This window comes from Alnus glutinosa, chromosome 5, assembly GCF_958979055.1.
Source record: "Alnus glutinosa chromosome 5, dhAlnGlut1.1, whole genome shotgun sequence".
In the NCBI taxonomy this organism is placed as follows: Eukaryota; Viridiplantae; Streptophyta; class Magnoliopsida; order Fagales; family Betulaceae; genus Alnus; species Alnus glutinosa.
In genome coordinates, this window is record NC_084890.1 from 13,962,296 (window position 1) to 13,980,111 (window position 17,816).

Genomic DNA, 17,816 nt, shown 5'->3' on the forward strand with positions numbered 1-17,816 from the left:
AACAATAAGGGTTTTTAAATTATGAATTTTGGTATGTGGAAACAATAGTGGCATGGTAAATAACCACATTACTAAATCAATTTTCACGTTACTAAATAGTAACGTATAATATATTGTAACGTGGGATAACTACGTGTAACTATATAGTATCATTCAAATATTGCAAGTTATTATTGTATTTAGTAACGTGTAAATTGATATAACGTTAATAAGTTCAATAGCGTGTTAATTTATGCACGTTTGTAAAATCTGGTTTTTTGGAACATTGCTAACGGGCATAGTCTACCTAACATAAAGCATCATGTCATATTCTACATTGAGAAAGGTTAATAAGGTTGTCTTGGCTGCTTTTTGCACGTGTTCCCTCTGCTGATGAAGCTTCATTGCCTCTTCTGATTCCCGAGATAGAGCCGGCAAACAATTTTGGGAGTCCAACATATCCCAATAAATCCCTCCCATGTACACGAGCCTTTAGGATTAGTCTCAACTTCACAACTGGACAACTGATTCTAAACTCATACAAGCAAGTCCTTCAAACTGTATAGTAACGTGCAAATTGGCTGCTTCTCGCACGTATTCCCTCTGCTGATGAAGCTTCATTGCCTCTTCTAATTCCCGAGATAGAGCCGGCAAACTATTTTGGGAGTCCAACATATCCCAATAAATCCCTCCCATGTACACGAGCCTCTAGGGTTAGTCTCGACCTCACAACTGGACAACTGATTCTCAACTCGTACAAGCAAGTCCTTCAAACTGTATAGTACGTAACGTGCAAATTGGCTGCTTCTCGCACGTGGTCCCTCTGCTGATGAAGCTTCATTGCCTATTCTATGTACTTGGACATTATAGTTACACATTATACCTTCTATACCAATCCTATGCACTTGGACATTGTACTTAGATATTATACGTTGTATACCGATTGATCTTACGCACTTGGACATTATACTTACCCAATTATATCTTATATACCGATCCTATGCACTTTAACAATTAGAATGCGTTGTACTTACAGGTTACTATATATCAACGGGTAAAGAAAGCATGTTCCAATTATGGTATCGTACAAATTTGCACGTTACAATTATAGTAACGTGCAAGTTTACACGTTACAATTATGGTAACCTGCAAATTTGCACGTCACAATTATAGTAACGTGCAAATTTACACGTTACAATTATAGTTACGACCAAATGTGGCGCACGTTACTACATATAACGTGCAAATTTTCCCACATTATATAGCAACGTGGAAAACCTAGGCGTTACAATAATTGGAACGTGTAAGATTCTCACATTATTAATCTTCTAACGTGCATACTACACCACGTTAGTATAATTTAGAATTTATATAAACTGTTAAAAAAAATAAATCCGAAATACATTTTAGTAACAAGCAAATGTTTACACGTTACTAAATAGTAACGAATATTGTTTAACACGTTACTATATTGTAACGTGGATGAATTATGCGTTACTATACAGTATCGTGCTAATTTTTGCACGCCACTAAAATATATTGTAACGTGTATATGTTATTTGACGTTAGTAAGTTCAGTAACGTGATAGTTTCTGCACGTTAGTAATGTCCAGTTTTTTTGTAGTGTGCGTTCGAACGAGGTTCAATCGTCCTTGATATTGGGCTTTTCTGAAACTTGAACTTAAAATGTCTTCATGACTTCGTTTGATCAAGCTTGTGATCAGATACATTTTGGGTTTCTCATTGAAACTTGAAACACAATCTCGATTGAATGAGCTTTCATCGAGGTTGCATTCAACAATCAGTTTCAACCAAGTCTAGAATCACACTTTAACACCGACTTAAACCTTAAACCTAAACCTTACAACTCATCACATTTTGACAGTAGATTTGTCAACCCTAAAACCTAACAAAAATAAATTAGTTCTTACCAACAATGATCTCATTATTATGTGGTTGAATAAATTCTACTCAACACATCTTTTGTAGTTCTTTTATTGTCTTCCTTCAAATATCATTATTGTTGACTTGTTAATTAGACACTATAAAAAAAAGAAAAAAAAAAAGAAAAAGAAAAAAAAGAAAAAAGAAAAAAGGTTGTTAGTGTTGTTTATTGTTCAAACAAAACTAATTCTTGTGGTGAAAAATTGAGTTATATATTTTAGTTTAACATTTTTTTAGGGAGAGAAAGAAAGAGAGAGGAGCTCTCCTCCTGCACAAAAGGGAGCTCCTGCACAGGAAGGGATCCATTCTTGCACAAAGATACAAACGGCGCTAAATAGCGTCATTTATTGTTCAAACGACACAAATTCTTGTGGTGAAAAATTAAGTTATATATTTTAGTTTGTCATTTTTTTAGGGAGAGAAAGAAAGAAAAATGAGCTCTCCTCCTGCGCAGAAGGGAGCTCTTGCACAGGAAGGGATCGATCCCTTCTTGCACTCTTGCGCTTGCGCAGGAGCTTTTCTTCCTGCGCAGAAGCGTAGGCGCAAGAAGGGATCTTGCACTTGGGCAGGGGAGCTTCCCTTCCTGGCTCAAGAAAGGAGGAGGAGGAGGATCCTCCTAATTTTTTATTTTTTATTTTTATTCACACTAGGGCTGTTTCACTGTTCAAACGACAATATTAGATAGTGTCGTCTACTATTCAAACGAAACTATTTGGATAGTGTTATTTGAACAGAGACGGCATTAATTTACGTTGTTTGAACAGTAAATTAATTTGAAATCTCGTCCCTATACTTTGTGCTGTTTTTAAGGCTACACTATTCAAACGGTGTTAAATGAATAGTGCCTCTTTTTTTTTGTTAGTGAGAGATCGAACACGAAGATATTATAGGTTGCAGAAAGAAAGTGAGAGAAGCCAAGGTTTCGATAGAGTTTTTCTTCATTAACCATGGGCTGTTATAGGTTAGAGAGAAAGTTAAAAGATTTAAAAATATATATGTGACATCCAATAAGTCATGGAATTGTTTTCTGATTATCTGTCAAAATAAGGACTCGTCAATTGAAGGAAACGTGAGCACCATGGACTTGCGAAGAGAGGGGCTGGCATTGTGCGTGGGATATATATTAATTAGTAGGTACGATGTTGCTAGCTAGTTTCACAATAATCCGTATCTCAGGAAATATAGTTGACTTTTCATAACGTGGAATAAAATCAACCAATTGATAGCTTGAAGTTAATTATATATGGGATTGAGAGCAAATGAGCAATCTATTATATTGATTTCTATTTCCCATGCTTAATTAATTTACTCGAAGCAATCTAAAGAAAAGTTTGAGTAGACTCGATCCAGCCGTTTCCAATATATTTACAAATTTCATTAGCTGATTAATTCATGTAAGTCGTTTATCGTTGTTCATCGACTTGGTTCTATTTATTTCGATGTAAAATGTTTTTGAAAAGCGTTTTCCTTATTTTTCGATTTTGGTGTTTGGTATGTACGATCAAAAAGAGTGGCCAGTCAAATTAAAAGAAAAACATTTTCAGTAGACTAGAATTTTTTTTTTTTAATTTTCGTAAAAGAATTTTCATTTTTTAACCACAAACTATTTTTTGAGTTTAAGCTTCTTCCTCTCAATCGTGGAAGTTTGCCGGACCATTGCTAGAGGTCGTCGGCTGTTTTCTGTTGTCCCTCATTTTCTATACGAGTTAAACGTAAAAAAATATTTAAAAAATAGTAATTTCATTAAAAATATATTTTGACAAAAAATATTTTACATCAAAATAAATGGGGCATTATTATCAATGACTTATTCTCTTTCTATAGTATGATATATGACACGTTCTAGCCTCTTTCTCTTTTTTTTTTTTATCTAAAGTTGAATGAGAAGGTCAACTTCTTTTTGGATGAATCTGAGAAGGTCAACTTGAATGGCCTTCGTTTGAGTTTTAAGGAATCTTGCTAGCTGCCTGCCTAGCTCTGATCTCCTTCCTGGCCGGCCCACTCAGTTGTATATATCCATTTGCTGCTTCTTCTTCTTCTTGCAGCTAGACTACATTGTTTTGGAAACATCCAGGAAACCAGGTGCTCATCTGCTGCATCAATGCCTCGGTGCAAGTGCTTTCGCCATCTTTCTTCACCTGATTTTTCTCTCATCCGAAAGGTACGTACGTATCTCTCTCTTGTTAAATTGACTGCTGCATGTCATCCTTTAATTCCTCCCCTCCCTTCGTTTCTTGTTTCCCCCTTCGCGATCTTAAGTCCTCTTACTACCCTTAATTTCCTGTATTTTTTTATATTTTTTGTCCAAGGAAAAAAAAAAAAAAAAAAATCTATCTCCATATCTTATGGTTGGGTGTCACGTTCGTACGTACGTAGTTTGGTCAGAACATTCATTGCGGGTGTCACGTTGTTTGACTTTAAGAAATATCATATTGAAAATTCTCATATAATTTTATTTTATTTTTTATTTTTTATTTTTTTTTATATCACATCATACACTTTTTATTGAAAAATGTTAGATTTACAACACCAATACAACAACTGTACAACAATCCCTCACATGAAGGTGGGTCCCACATACTGGAGCCTACCCTCATGTGAGGGATTGTTGTACAGTTGTTGTATTGGTGTTGTACAAGAATCAAATCCCCTTTTTATTACCCCCTAAAAAAAATTCCACTTTAAGTATAGAAGAAAAGAATTGCTGAACCGGACCAGTATATATATCAAAATTTGAAAACCACAAAAAATAAAAGTATAAAAGTGATAAATAGGAACACCATAACACTTATACTTCGTTTGTTTTGACGTAAAATGTTTTCCGTCGTAAAATATTTTCAACGAAATCATTTTTCAGAAAAAAATAATTTTATTGAAAATATTTTTTGACGTTTGGCTCGTACGAAAAAATCACCAACAATGTAAAACGAAATCTAGCAAGACGTTGCCTGATTACGACGACGTCCAGCCACCGTCGCTAGATTACGACGATGTCCGACCTCCACCGTCGGATTTTGGCTGTACTGGCTGGAATCTTGTCTGTCGGAATCCGATAACTTCGCCGGATTTCTGCAGAAATTTTCAAATTTGGGCCAAATTGTCAGGAGTCTGAACAAAACAGCCGGATTCCGGAAATCGAATACAAAAATTCGGGGATCTTCGGCGGTAGAGTCGGATTACCAACAAATTTCAGTGTACGGTGGTGGCGGATTTCCACAAGCGTGCGTGTAAAAATGAAGAGTTTAAATCTAGAACCAATCGTTTTCCAAAAATTAAAGAGGCTTATATAGTTAAACTGAAAATGATTTTCTTTGACCATTATTTTTGCCCCTATGGAACACCGAAAAATGCCGAAATTTTTTTTAAAAAAACATTTTATGCCGAAACAAACAGAGTATTACTAAACATTAGATTCATGAGTTTATAAAGTCTTTATTAATCATAAATGTGAAAACGTAAAGGTCTAAATGTGACATGATAAGAGTTTTGAGGAAATTTATCTCTTGTGCCCTAGGCACTAATCAAAAACAAGTTAACTTAAAAAGTGTGAACGTGACTTATTCCCCGTGAGTGGTGGAACCATGATTTCAGTTCACTAGGAGCAAGATTAAAAAATAGTTGAACAATAATTAATTAAAAATATTAGAGAATATAACTAATGAAATAAATTAATAGTTCAACAAGATTTAATTATTGTTTATATTAAGACATAAATGAAACTTGCAATTTATTTTCACGCTTAGCGTCAATTTATTCAGTTTTCATATTTTGAAATATTTGCAATCTAAATATAAAAGTTTCTATAGATAATTTTATTACTTGGTAGTAAATTTAAAAATAAATCTATATAACAATTTGATTTCATATATACATCCAATTTTTGAAGAATGAGAAAAACTATTTGCAATAAAGCAGCGTTGTTATTAGAGATTGTGTGAAGCTACGAAACTGACTAACTGACAATAAAAAATACCATTTGGTAAGAGACGGTAGATGTGTAATTTTTATTTATTTATTTATTTTTGAACAAATCCCCATTTTATTGAGTAAAACAGAACGATCCAAAAACCAAGATCTAGGAACAAATGCGTTCCCTATTAACAATTCCATAGATACTATTTGGAATATCTTCAAACCAAACAGAGTTTATGACATGATTTGTTGCCTCCCTTATTAGAGTATTAGCCGCTGAATTTGCTTCCCTTCGTACATGGACAATACATGAAGATCTATAAGAACTCATCTCTTGTTGAATGCCTTCCACTAGATGCCCATTTCTACTCATGGGTGCGTTTCTAGCATTAACCTCTTGAATGATCTGTAAAGCATTTCCTTAAAAAAAAATTACATCAAAGAAACTTACCTCATTGCTAAAAAATATGTAATTGTCAGATATTATTATTATTTTTATTTATCTTTAGTGGTATATGGATAAATCATAATTGTGGGATGAAATCAAATTCAAACAACTGACAAGGTTGCGTAGAATTGTCCAAAACTTTTGTAAAACGGCAATTTTTTTTTTTTTTTTGTGAGGAAATTGTAACCTTTTTTACAACACCTTTTATGAGAGCTTCTACGCATGCGCCTTTTGTCCGTCCCTCTTCCGTCTTTTTTTCACGTGTAATTGTTTTTTTTTTTTTTAAACAAAAAAGCTTGAAAACACAGGGTTCATTTAGGTTCATTTTTAAAAAATTTCTCATTTCCCAAATCTCTCCCTCTCCACTGTCCCCTCCCCCACCGACCAAATCCTCCCCTCTCCACCGTCGCCTCCCCCACCGACCGGAAATTTGACGCCCTTGCTGACGCCGACGACGCTCTCTCTCCCTCGGAGTACCTCTAAACCAGTAGATCCGACGTCCAGCTCGACCGGGCGTCCCAGCTCTCTCTCTCTTGAACCCAGCATAGACCGGCTACCCAAATCCTGCTGGCCCACCGACCGACGCCCAGATCGACGCCCAGCTCTCTCACAGACGGGCAACGGATCTCCGACGCCACCCATATCGACCGGGTTTCTCTACGACCCACCCGCCCAACTCTCTCGATCTCTTGAACCTAGCACAGACCGGCCGCCCAGATCTGACGCCGACACCGCTCTCTGTCGAACCCGGTCTCCAACAAATCGGGTTCTGTTGGAAATCGGCCGGAAAATGGGGGCACGCCTATGCTGGAAATCGGCCGAAAAAGATGGAGATCGTGGGAAAATGGGGAAGGACATTTGAGGGAAAGAGAAAGGGGAGAAAATTTTGGGGGAGAAAATTTGTAATGGCACAGTGAATATTCAGTATCCCAAGTGTTTCCCAAATTAATGTTAATTGTGCCTGATTCCGGCCACCTTCACCGGAATCTAGCCATTATTGCTAGAATCCAGCAACACTAGTAGGAATTCTGCTGGCCAGTGACGGAATCTCATCACCGATAGTTTTTTACTGTTGGTGATTTTTTTGTAAGAACCAAATGCCAGAAAATATTTTCAAAAAAATTATAATTTTCGTCAAAAATTTTTTACATCAAAACAAACCGAGTATAAATTTAAATGTTTGGCTTTTGGGAGAGCCCATTGCCGTCTATATATATAAGCTTGTTCAAATGCTTTTTCTTGCTTAACTCGTAACTATACGTACATACAAAGGCAGCCTCTCGTAAACGACTAAACGTACGTACATGTGGCCGTGGACATGCCCTCTTGCCAGGTTATTAAATTTTAGGTGGACTTATCTTGGCAAACATATATGATGATGGACCAAACCTCCATCCTAGCTTTGATATCGTGCCCTGCCTCCTCGTTCTCTTCTCTTAGGCCAAATATATACATAAAATAATCACCACTTCATAGCTCATAACTTTCTCTCTCTCTTTCTTAAACTCGATCTTCTCTCATAATCTGGGGCAATATGCGAGGTTTTTTTTTTTTTTTTTTTTTTTTTTTTTTTTTTTTTTCTTTAGAAATAATATATATATATATATATATATATATATATATATATATATATATATATATATTTTTTTTTTTTTCTATCTCTTAGAATCATATGAGTACCACGTGTATTCGAGTGACATAGTAACATTTTTAAAACATCAACATTATTTTCATAGAATAGAACCATAGCACGTGATAGCATATAAACATAAACATTTTATAACAAGAAAAAAAGCATGACATTTATAATAGCTTTGATTCATCCAAAAGAAAAAAATCACAACATGCATGCGTTAATCAAAGCATAACATAAAACTTGTACGTAAAAGGGGTAAGGAATATCACTTACCTCTCTGTTGAAAATAGGCCGAACGACTTCTACAAACTTGATCGAGTCTTATTTCTCTAAGTCTAAACATGCTCTAGCTCTAGTTAAAATTTGGCCCTAAACTAAGACATTTCTTGGCTTGTCCCTCCTATAAAAATTTTCTTTGTGAAAATATGCTTCGGGTTAAAATGTAATTAATTGCCCCTTTTTTTTAAAAAAAAAAAAAAAAAAAAATTGTTTAATTTAAATAAAAATTTATCTTGTCAAAATAATTTTATTTTGGACTTTAAATTTTGTTAAAAAATTCATTTATAAAATCACATATTAGCCTATTTCACTTTAGAAATTTCCATATGTTTCTAAAATCATTATTTGACTTTCTAAAATGGGGATATGAATCACCAATATTGGCTGATCATTTTGACTTTCTCCGAACTAGTTTCTTAATTCTAAAGCGCAAAAACACACAATTAGGCTTAAAAATTTACTTAACTAGTTTTAATTGGCCCAATTCACTAAAAACGCCTCTTGGGGCCTATAACCTAAACAAAATGGAACAAACAGGTGTCTAAAATATTCTTCATAAACTTTCGATCTGTGAGTCTGTGACTAAATCAAGTCAGTAGCTTTGTATGAAATTTTCTTGAAAAATCAATGTATTATGAGCTTGATTTTCGCCTAGAATATGTAATAAATGTTTATTTGAGTTTTATTAAAATAATTAGGGGACTTTTGGATTGAAATTTCAACCCCTGGAGTTTCTGTCCAAACCGAAAAATTCAATCCCCAAACTAGCTTTTGAAAGTATTTTGGTAAAAGTAATTACTACAATACATATAATCGGTTTTTGGCTAAAAAAAATTAATTAATTGCATGCACTATATTGTTGATGGCCGAATAACACATGTGATTATTACTCATGTTCATGAATTCTAATTGAAAAACAAAAACATCATATCATGCTTTGGTATGATTTTACAAAACTAGTTTTAGTTTTTGTATCATGGATATGTATGGGTCAACTCATGAAAACCTATTATACTATGATGAAATCATTAAGAAACTAATGAAGTTTCATGTCTAGATGATGTTTCATTTATATTAGAAGTTTTGTAAACAATAATCTTATGCAAAACATGTGTTTGATATAATTAACTAACATAAACTAGTTATCTTATGCAAAACATGTGTTTGATATAATTAACTAACATAAACTAGTTTCAATGAAATCTAAAAATTATAACATGAACTTTGAATAAAACTTAAAAGAATAGTAATACTCACAATTGAAACATAAAAAATTGATGAAAATCTTGTGTTTGGATCTTATCTTTGGCCGTGTGGCCGGTATGGAAGAATTGAAAAGAATTTGACATTTTCTAAAGAAAAGTGGTGGGCGATTCTTTCATAGGGGTCTAGGGTGTTTGTGTTCTCTTGAGAAAATTGTGAAAAAGTGAGAGAATGAGGGGCATATGGCCGGGGTGCACAGCCAAAAGGGGAGTTTTTTAGCCTAGGGTTTTGTTTTCTTTTGCTAGTAGGATTAGGGTTTAGAGTAGTCCAATTTAGCATAAGGTTTAATTTTAAGAAAAATTGCAAAATTTTGACAAAAGTACCCATAGGTGGTGGCTAGGGCTTATTTGGGTTAAAAATACTATCTCCAATATTAATTTATTGAAATTATCCTGCTACAAATAAGGTTGGATGCCATTAAAACACTTGATCAGATAAAGCTTTCATGCAATGTCATGCACAAATGTGATTAAACCAAAACTTTAGGGCTTTAAAAAACAATTTCTTTAACAGTATATTATTACTAATTAAGAATTTTGATAACATATTAATGGCATTTTATCCATTGAATTAGGTTAATATATACTTTAAGGTTGGGATGTTACAATTCTCCCCTCCCTTATAAAATTCCATGCTTGAAATTTGATAAGATTCATTCATCTAACAACCATAACAATCATAAATCAAAATGAGATCTCACATGCTCAAGCTTGACTTGGGCTCTGCCTGTTAGGTGGAGCCTCACCAACAGACTCCCTCTCCCTAGCTAGCTGTGGAGTCCACATGTAGAATGATCGTAGGCTAATGATCTCATATTTGCATCGAAGATACACAGCGATAAGGGTCCTCACGTAATTAGAGGTCACACCAGAATCCAACGACGACAGGCCGAACGCATAGGTACTATATATATACATGAACAATAATATGCACAAAGAAAAAATACAACAATGCAAAGAATCCAACGATAGGAAATGATTTTGTGTAGGAATGATTCGTAATTATGGAGTACCCTAGAGACCAATGATGTAATTATTCCTTATTTATATGTGTGGTGCTCTATCAGCATGCCAGAAACAAAAATGAGGGTTTTTTGTTTTAATTTTTTTTTTCCTCGAGTAATTAAATTGTTACCTACACTCAAGTTTCAATAATCAAATGACATAAATATCCTTAATAAAAAAAAATTAAAAAATTGTAAAAATATATAGCAATTTTCTCACTTAAGAGGAGTAAGTGTATTTTTCTCTTAACTTTATTTATATATAGCAAAAGACACAACATGTTAAAATAATAAAAACATTTAACCATCAGAATATCAGTTTGGGAGTAATTCTAAAAGTTTCTTATGTGCTCTTCCAAAAATAAGGAAGCTTTTAAAATTACAATTTGATCAAAATTCAATAGTAATCAATTAAAAGCCTAATGGTGATTTTAAAAGTCACTATCATTATTAGAAAGATAGAAGAGAGACACAAGAATAACTTCTAGTCTTCTAGCATTACTAATCAGTTCGTTCCTCAAACAACATTTTTAATGGAAGACTTAATTTGTTGTAATGGCGGTGGTGGGCATGGTTGTGCATGCAGCTTGGAGCGGAGTTTGTTGGAACCTTCATACTGGTATTCTCAGCAGCAGGAGGACCCATTGTGAACCAAAAGTACGATGGAGCAGAGTCACTGATTGGGAACGCAGCTTGTGCAGGGCTGGCTGTGATGGCCATGGTTTTCTCTACCGGCCACATCTCCGGAGCACACTTCAACCCTTCTGTCACCATAGCTTTGGCGGCGGTGCGTCAATTCCCGTGGATCCAAGTACCGGGCTATTTGATAGCGCAGGTTTCTGCGTCCATTTGTGCTGCCTTCACTCTCAAGGGAGTGTTCCATCCATTCATGTCCGGTGGTGTTACTGTTCCGGCTGTAAGCATTGGCCAAGCCTTTGCACTCGAGTTCATTATAACTTTCACTCTCTTATTTGTCATCACCGCTGTAGCAACTGATAAATGTGCGGTATGTATCCTACTCATTTCTTATTATGGGAAACTTTACTTATACTCTCTCAAAATATAAACGGCTTTATAGCTATAATTTTAAAGTTTAAAAATTTGCAACATCAATATCATATGTTTTAGTTCTTTTTATTTCACTCACTTCTTATTAAAATGACACCATTTTTTTTTTTTTTTAAAAAAAAAAGAAATGTACAAATTATGGTGACCCGCAGACATCACCAAACCCACGGTTGGCCGAGGGTCAGTCTAGATCAACGTCGTGGTCGTGGATCAATCTAGATCCATGGCTGGCCGTGGATTAGTCTAGAACCACGACGTGATTGTGGATCAATCTAGATCCAGGGCTCGACGTGGGCCAATCTAGATTTGTGAGTCACCAGATTTATTTTTCTAAAAAAAAATTGAGGGCATTTTGAGCGTTTAAAAAAAAAAATAAGGATAAAGTTTTAAAAAATAAGCTGAAATATGTAATATCAATATTGCACATTTTTAAAATTTAAAATTGTGATTACAAACTGCTTATACTTGGGGGGATGTAACTGAAGTTTTCTCCTTTGTTATTGTAAAGTGAGTTTCACGAAAAACTAATTTGAACTTAAAATTAAATGGCCTCGGAAACAATGCAATAGGTGTACTGAAGTTTTTGTAATATTTCTCACGGCAAAGGGTTTCATACTTTCATGGCAGGTGGGAGACTTCGCAGGTATAGCAATTGGAGGTACTATTATGCTCAACGTTCTTCTGGCAGGGTTAGTAAATAGTAACTACGTAATATTTCTTTAATTTATTATTCATTCTTTATTTAATAAATCCTATTTTATTTGTCATTTTCTCCTTTGGAGTGATAGTATCGTCTCATGAATAATTTTGTTGGTTGGAATTAAGATTTTAGATGTGTGGGGACGAATTTTTTTTTAAAAAAAAAGAGGGTATAAATTTGATTTTAAAAGAATTATAGAGATATTTTACAACAAAAAAAAAAAAATTGAGAACATTTTGAGCCCCCAAGACTCTTATTTAGTTTGGCCTTGCTCCTAGGATAAAATTTAATATAAGAAAAAAAAAAAAAGAAAAAAAAAAGAAAGGAGAAAAGTCCTCATAACCTCCGATGTGGAGGTGGCCCGTGGCCGGCCATGGAGTTACCTCTGTTTTGGACCATAGAGGTCCACAATCACCTCCATGGTTGTGGAGGGCCATGGAGGAGGTCCATGCATGGCTAGCGCTACGGAGGTTGGATAATTTGTTTTCTTTTTTCATGGTAAGCGGCATAATTATAATTTCACATGTTTTCTGTTATAAATTTAATATAAAAAAGAATAAATGTGTGTATATTCCAAAAGTTGGATAGTCTGAGGTAAAAAAGATAAAAATAAAAATAAAAAACCGAGGTTCTAAATAAATCAAAATCGATCAAAATACATGATTATTTTATATTTTGTTGACATATGATCAGGACAACCACTGGTGCATCTATGAATCCCGTACGAACTATTGGGCCAGCCATCGCAGCAGGAACTTATAAAGGATTTTGGCTATACATGGTGGCACCTGTACTTGGGGGCTTGGCAGGTGCAGGTACCTACACCTTCGTGAAGCTCACTGGAGATGGTAGCTAGATAGCTAGGAGCTTTAAGCTATCGCTAATGAAGATAAACATTAGATTTGTTGCAATTACGAGTGATTGAAATTTGTTATTGTAGATGCTTAATATCAAAGTTCAGATTCAACAACTTAAAAAATTAGTGCCAGTGTGGTATTAGAAGTAAATGTTAGAGTCAATTGGGTTGTAGCACTACGTACGGTGCATTTATTTGCGTGTAAGGGTGAAACTCTAAGTCGTGTAGAAGTTATCTCCTAGCTGAGTGCGAGTTATTTTCAAGTAAATGTCATTAAGGAGTTCTACTCCAAGTTTAAATCTTGTATTCTTTCTATTTAAACTATGTCATTGAATAAATGAAGAAGCGAAAATTACTCTCAAACGTTGTGTTTGAAAAGATATAGGTTTTCTCTGAATCTAAAAAGTCTAAGTTCTCTAAGAATCTCAGGTCTAGGTTCCCTCAGAACCTAACAGTTTATCAAAATATTTAGAAAGACGAATGATAAGCACGACAAATAGCAATTAGGGTTTTCGGCATCCTAGCTTCCCCTTTTGAGTTCCCAATTTCGGGTTCTTATCAACGAACCTCAATCTAGTTTCTTTTTATCTTGTCGAAAGACGCGTTACAAGATTCGTTACGTATTCACATAACATAATGTCTTCTCTTGATTCGGGATTTTTTTTGGTTGCCCTCCTCATTCCCTGTCTTCCATTAGCAAGCAACGAGAATATCTTCTCTAAGTCGAGTATCAGTCTTGCTTTTCACCTAGAATTGATGCGCTTTGCAATGATTTTTATGATTAGAATTGTAACTCCTCAGTCCCATATTGGGAAGATGAGAAGTTCATAAATAGACTTCGTAGTTTATAAGAGATGCATATGGGTGTTAAATCCCACATTGCTTACAATATGAAATTAGGCTTTAAAATTGATTATAGGGAAGCTCAAAATTGATTAGTCATTTTTGGAGGTGATAGCGCAAATGTGGCTAGCACTTTTCTCTGGGTTGTTACAAATGGTATAAGAGCCACCTAAAAATGCCATGTGGTACTATCAACACCACATGACGTGGCCATCAAAGATTTAAGGGGGAGTTTGTAACACTCCGGTCCCATATTGAGAGGATGAGAAACCCATATAGAGCGTATGTAATTTATAAAAGATGCTCATAGGTACTAAGTTCAACATTGCTTATCTATTAAGTAAAATTTTACTTAATGTGATTCTAAGAAAACTTTAAATTAACTAACTTATTTATAATGATAGTGCAAATTTGATTAACGTTTTTTCCTATGTCACTGCAAGTTTAGCATTGGTCGTTGAGAACTAATTATCAATCTAGGTTTTAACCGAGTACTGATGTGATGTGCAGCGACTTTTTAGGATCAGTCTCGCACTGGTCCCCAAGAATCGATTATTAGTTTGGCTTTTAACCAAGTAGTGTTGCGCTTTGCAGCGACTTTTGGGGGGTTCGTGCAGGTTTATCGTGTGATTGGCTTGGAACAGGATTCTCTCTAGTTCAGTTGAATTGGAGAGTATCCAGTTAGTTATAGGGCAGGGGTATTTTTGTCATTTCACTTTTTTTTGGATAAATATACCCCTGCCCTATAACTAATTGGATCCTCTCCAGTTCAACTGAACTGGAGAGGATCCAAATTCGATTGGCTTATGCCTAGTGATCGGCTAAGACTTATTGTAGGGAGCCGCTGATGGAGGCGCCTGCAGACTGGCCCTATGACTGACTGGCTTATGCCTAGTGACCAGCGAAAACTTATTGCAGGGAGCCGATGATGAAGGCGACAAAAACCTCCACTGGTTCTTTTATGATTGCTTTTATAAAACCTCAATGTAGACAAATTTCTAATTAATAAAATAAATTAAAGTATACATAAATTTACCTCGTTCGAGTGATTTGGTTTGAGCTTCTTCTACTTCGCTTGTGCACTCATACTCTTTGGAGCTTCTTTGCGATTAGACTCAAATTTCATCGAGTATTGCTGCGTACACGGGTTAGACAGCATACATAAATACTAACCCCAGGGTTGCGTTGAGGCTAGGTGCACAGGTTAGGCTGCATAGTTAAAAGACTAACCCTAAGTTAGGCTGAGGCTAGGTGCGCAGGTTAGGCCGCACAGTTAAAATACTAACCCCAAGTTAGGTCAAGACTAGGTGCATGGGTTAGGCCGTGCAGAAAAAACACTAACCCCAGGTTTGGCTAGGGCTAGGGCTAGGGGCATGGGTTAAGCCAGTGTACAACTTGATATTTTATTCCGATTCATATGTGAAAAAACAATGCATCATAACTTGATAATTTTTATTGTTACATCATCAAGTTGAATGTAAGTAGTATAACAATTTACTAAATAGCGGTGATGTGGTTGTTTTTGTAACGTCAATAATAAATATCACTTGCAATAGCACGACTCACTGTAGGACAGGTCTACAGAGAAAATGTCGAACCTCAAGGACTGCGTTGGTTGTATTACTAAGTCTTAATAAAATTTACTCAAACTTAACTCCACAAAAAAATAATTTGTGATTTTGTTTTGAAACTAAGTATTGAAATATAAATTGAAATGCAACTAAATGAGAGTGTAGGATAGCGAATTGATTTCACCACTAACCTCATAACAGTGGCTATCATATTAATCAAGGAAACTCATTCTATGCATGATTTTACTTGTATGTGTTTGTCAAGCACACAACAATGTTGTCAAAAAAACACCATCATCAAAACATAAGTATAACTTATCTTTGATTAGCATGGATTATCAAATTTCTCAACTTAGTTACAAACAATCAAAGATTAAACATCACTCATCTTTGGTTAGCACAAATCGTTTACCTACGTTACACTAAACTAGGGTGTAGTACGATTTGCTTTCCCTAGGCATATGTTATCAAATTCTCTTAATTGCATGTCAAGGAAAAACCGTTGCATAACCATCATTCTTATAATCATAGAGAATAAGAACAATTTGAGTTCGATCAAGACAAAAAGCTTTCTAAAACAAGATAAGTATTTCGTCAAGATTGTATATAATCACTAAAACCAATTACAAAAGTTGTAATCCTCTAGGCTATACAACCATCATGCAATATGCAAAGAATCCCAAAGAGAAAATACAATTTAAGCCATTGCTACCTGGAAAGGGTTACATCAATACCTTATGAAAAGATTAGCTACTCATGGAGGTGTTGGAATTACTTTGGTTGAAGAGAAATCCATCCAATAGTTGCTGTCCACAACTTCTTGTTGAGAGAAGCTAAAAAAACTAAGAAAAACTCAAAACTCTCTTTTAAACTGTATATTAATCCTCTATTTAAAGGCAAATGAGCTTTCCTCCTCATGAAGAAAGTCATATTCTTCTTTGTTTCTGCACTTTAGGAGGTCTGGATTCCTTAATGTAGCTATTTTCCTTCTTTTCTTCTTTTTCTTTGTATTTCTGTTGCAGTTCTGCATTTTGATGCCGCAAAATGCACTCAATTCCTTTTCAAGTGCGCTCAAGCCTATATTTTTGTGCGCTCAAGAACACCATGCTGGTTGGTTGGATTCCTGCACTCTATTGTCTGGCTGTACCCACGAGCACATGTGTGCTCGAGCCCTTCTAGTTGTGCGCTTGAGCGTATTGCCTTGGCAGAAAACTTGTTGCGCTTTTTAAGCTAAAAAATGATGGCTTTACTTGTCTTTTTTCTTAGAAACTTGAAAATGCTTAAACCGCAAAAATAACGCAAAACATTATATTACAAAGAAGTTAAGGAGTTAACAAATGCGAGTTAAAGGGTTTGAATGTACAACATTTAGCGCTTATCAATCAATACTCATTTGATAAATATGCAAGAGAGGCAATAAAAATTTGTAATTTTTGAAATGTTAAGGCTCGTTTGGCAATACTTTGTAAACAAAATTATTAATAAATAACTCAAAATACAAAATACTCACAAATCACTCAAAATTATTTTTACATTTACATTACATTACAACTAAAAAGAAAAAGACAGTATCTAATTTTTTTTTTGGTCAAACCAACCCTAGATTGCTCTGCAAAGCTACAGACCATAGTCGATCCTGATCAAGCCGTTGACAAAATGAAGCAAAGTAACATTCTCTTGCATCATTAATCCATTTTTTTTTTTTTTTTTTTTTTTGAACAGGAAACATATGCTATCATTGATATTGCAAAAAGCCCAGGGGCTTACAACTTGAAAATAAGGGACAAGACTCCCTCATTCTCTAAGCCAGAATGATCTAGCTTAATAAAATAGCTGCCTAAGCATAAATACAAATTTTACAAGAATGAAACTTGAAAATCTCTTACATTAACGCTCACTTTCTAAAGAAAGAGACCTGATCTAGCAATTAACCAACAAATATTCTCATAAAATTTGAATCAAACACAAGCAGGCTGTGACCAGAGAAACAAGAGAAAAACACAAAAACATATGAGCAAAAACACCAAAAAACAAGCTGTCGGCAGTGGAGTAAAATGCCAAGATGCCAGACGGCGGCGCGTGAAGGACACGCGTCGTCACTGGTACCACCTAGATGGAGATCTAATGCCGTATAACCAATTGCTGCCGAGCACGGCCTGAAAAAGGCAGAGCGTGGCCCTCACGCGCACCATAGAGCAGAGAGCTCCCAGCCCACGCGCCGATCACCGATGACCGACACTACTGAAGTTGCCGTGGCAGGGGCAGAAGACGATGGGGAACATGGCTGGGGGGCGCGTGTCAGTCAGAAGTTGGC

The 17,816-nt window shown here is 35.2% G+C and overlaps 1 protein-coding gene across 1 annotated transcript; it reads left to right on the top strand.

Moving 5' to 3' along the window:
* The first annotated feature begins 3,926 nt into the window (after positions 1 to 3,926).
* On the top strand, positions 3,927 to 13,451 carry LOC133869359 (probable aquaporin NIP5-1). Its single transcript, XM_062306337.1, has 4 exons — positions 3,927 to 4,084; positions 11,051 to 11,470; positions 12,160 to 12,221; positions 12,926 to 13,451. Exons 1-4 carry the CDS (start codon positions 4,025 to 4,027, stop codon positions 13,086 to 13,088), a joined length of 705 nt encoding a protein of 234 aa, XP_062162321.1. The 5' UTR covers positions 3,927 to 4,024; the 3' UTR covers positions 13,089 to 13,451.
* Positions 13,452 to 17,816: the final 4,365 nt, after the last annotated feature.

Bases quoted from the DNA above. Each gene is read 5' to 3' on its own strand.
- LOC133869359 (XM_062306337.1), top strand. From the start codon at position 4,025: ATGCCTCGGTGCAAGTGCTTTCGCCATCTTTCTTCACCTGATTTTTCT. The intron at 4,085-11,050 runs GTACGTACGTAT...TTGTGCATGCAG, and splicing joins ATTTTTCTCTCATCCGAAAG to CTTGGAGCGGAGTTTGTTGG. The intron at 11,471-12,159 runs GTATGTATCCTA...CTTTCATGGCAG, and splicing joins TAGCAACTGATAAATGTGCG to GTGGGAGACTTCGCAGGTAT.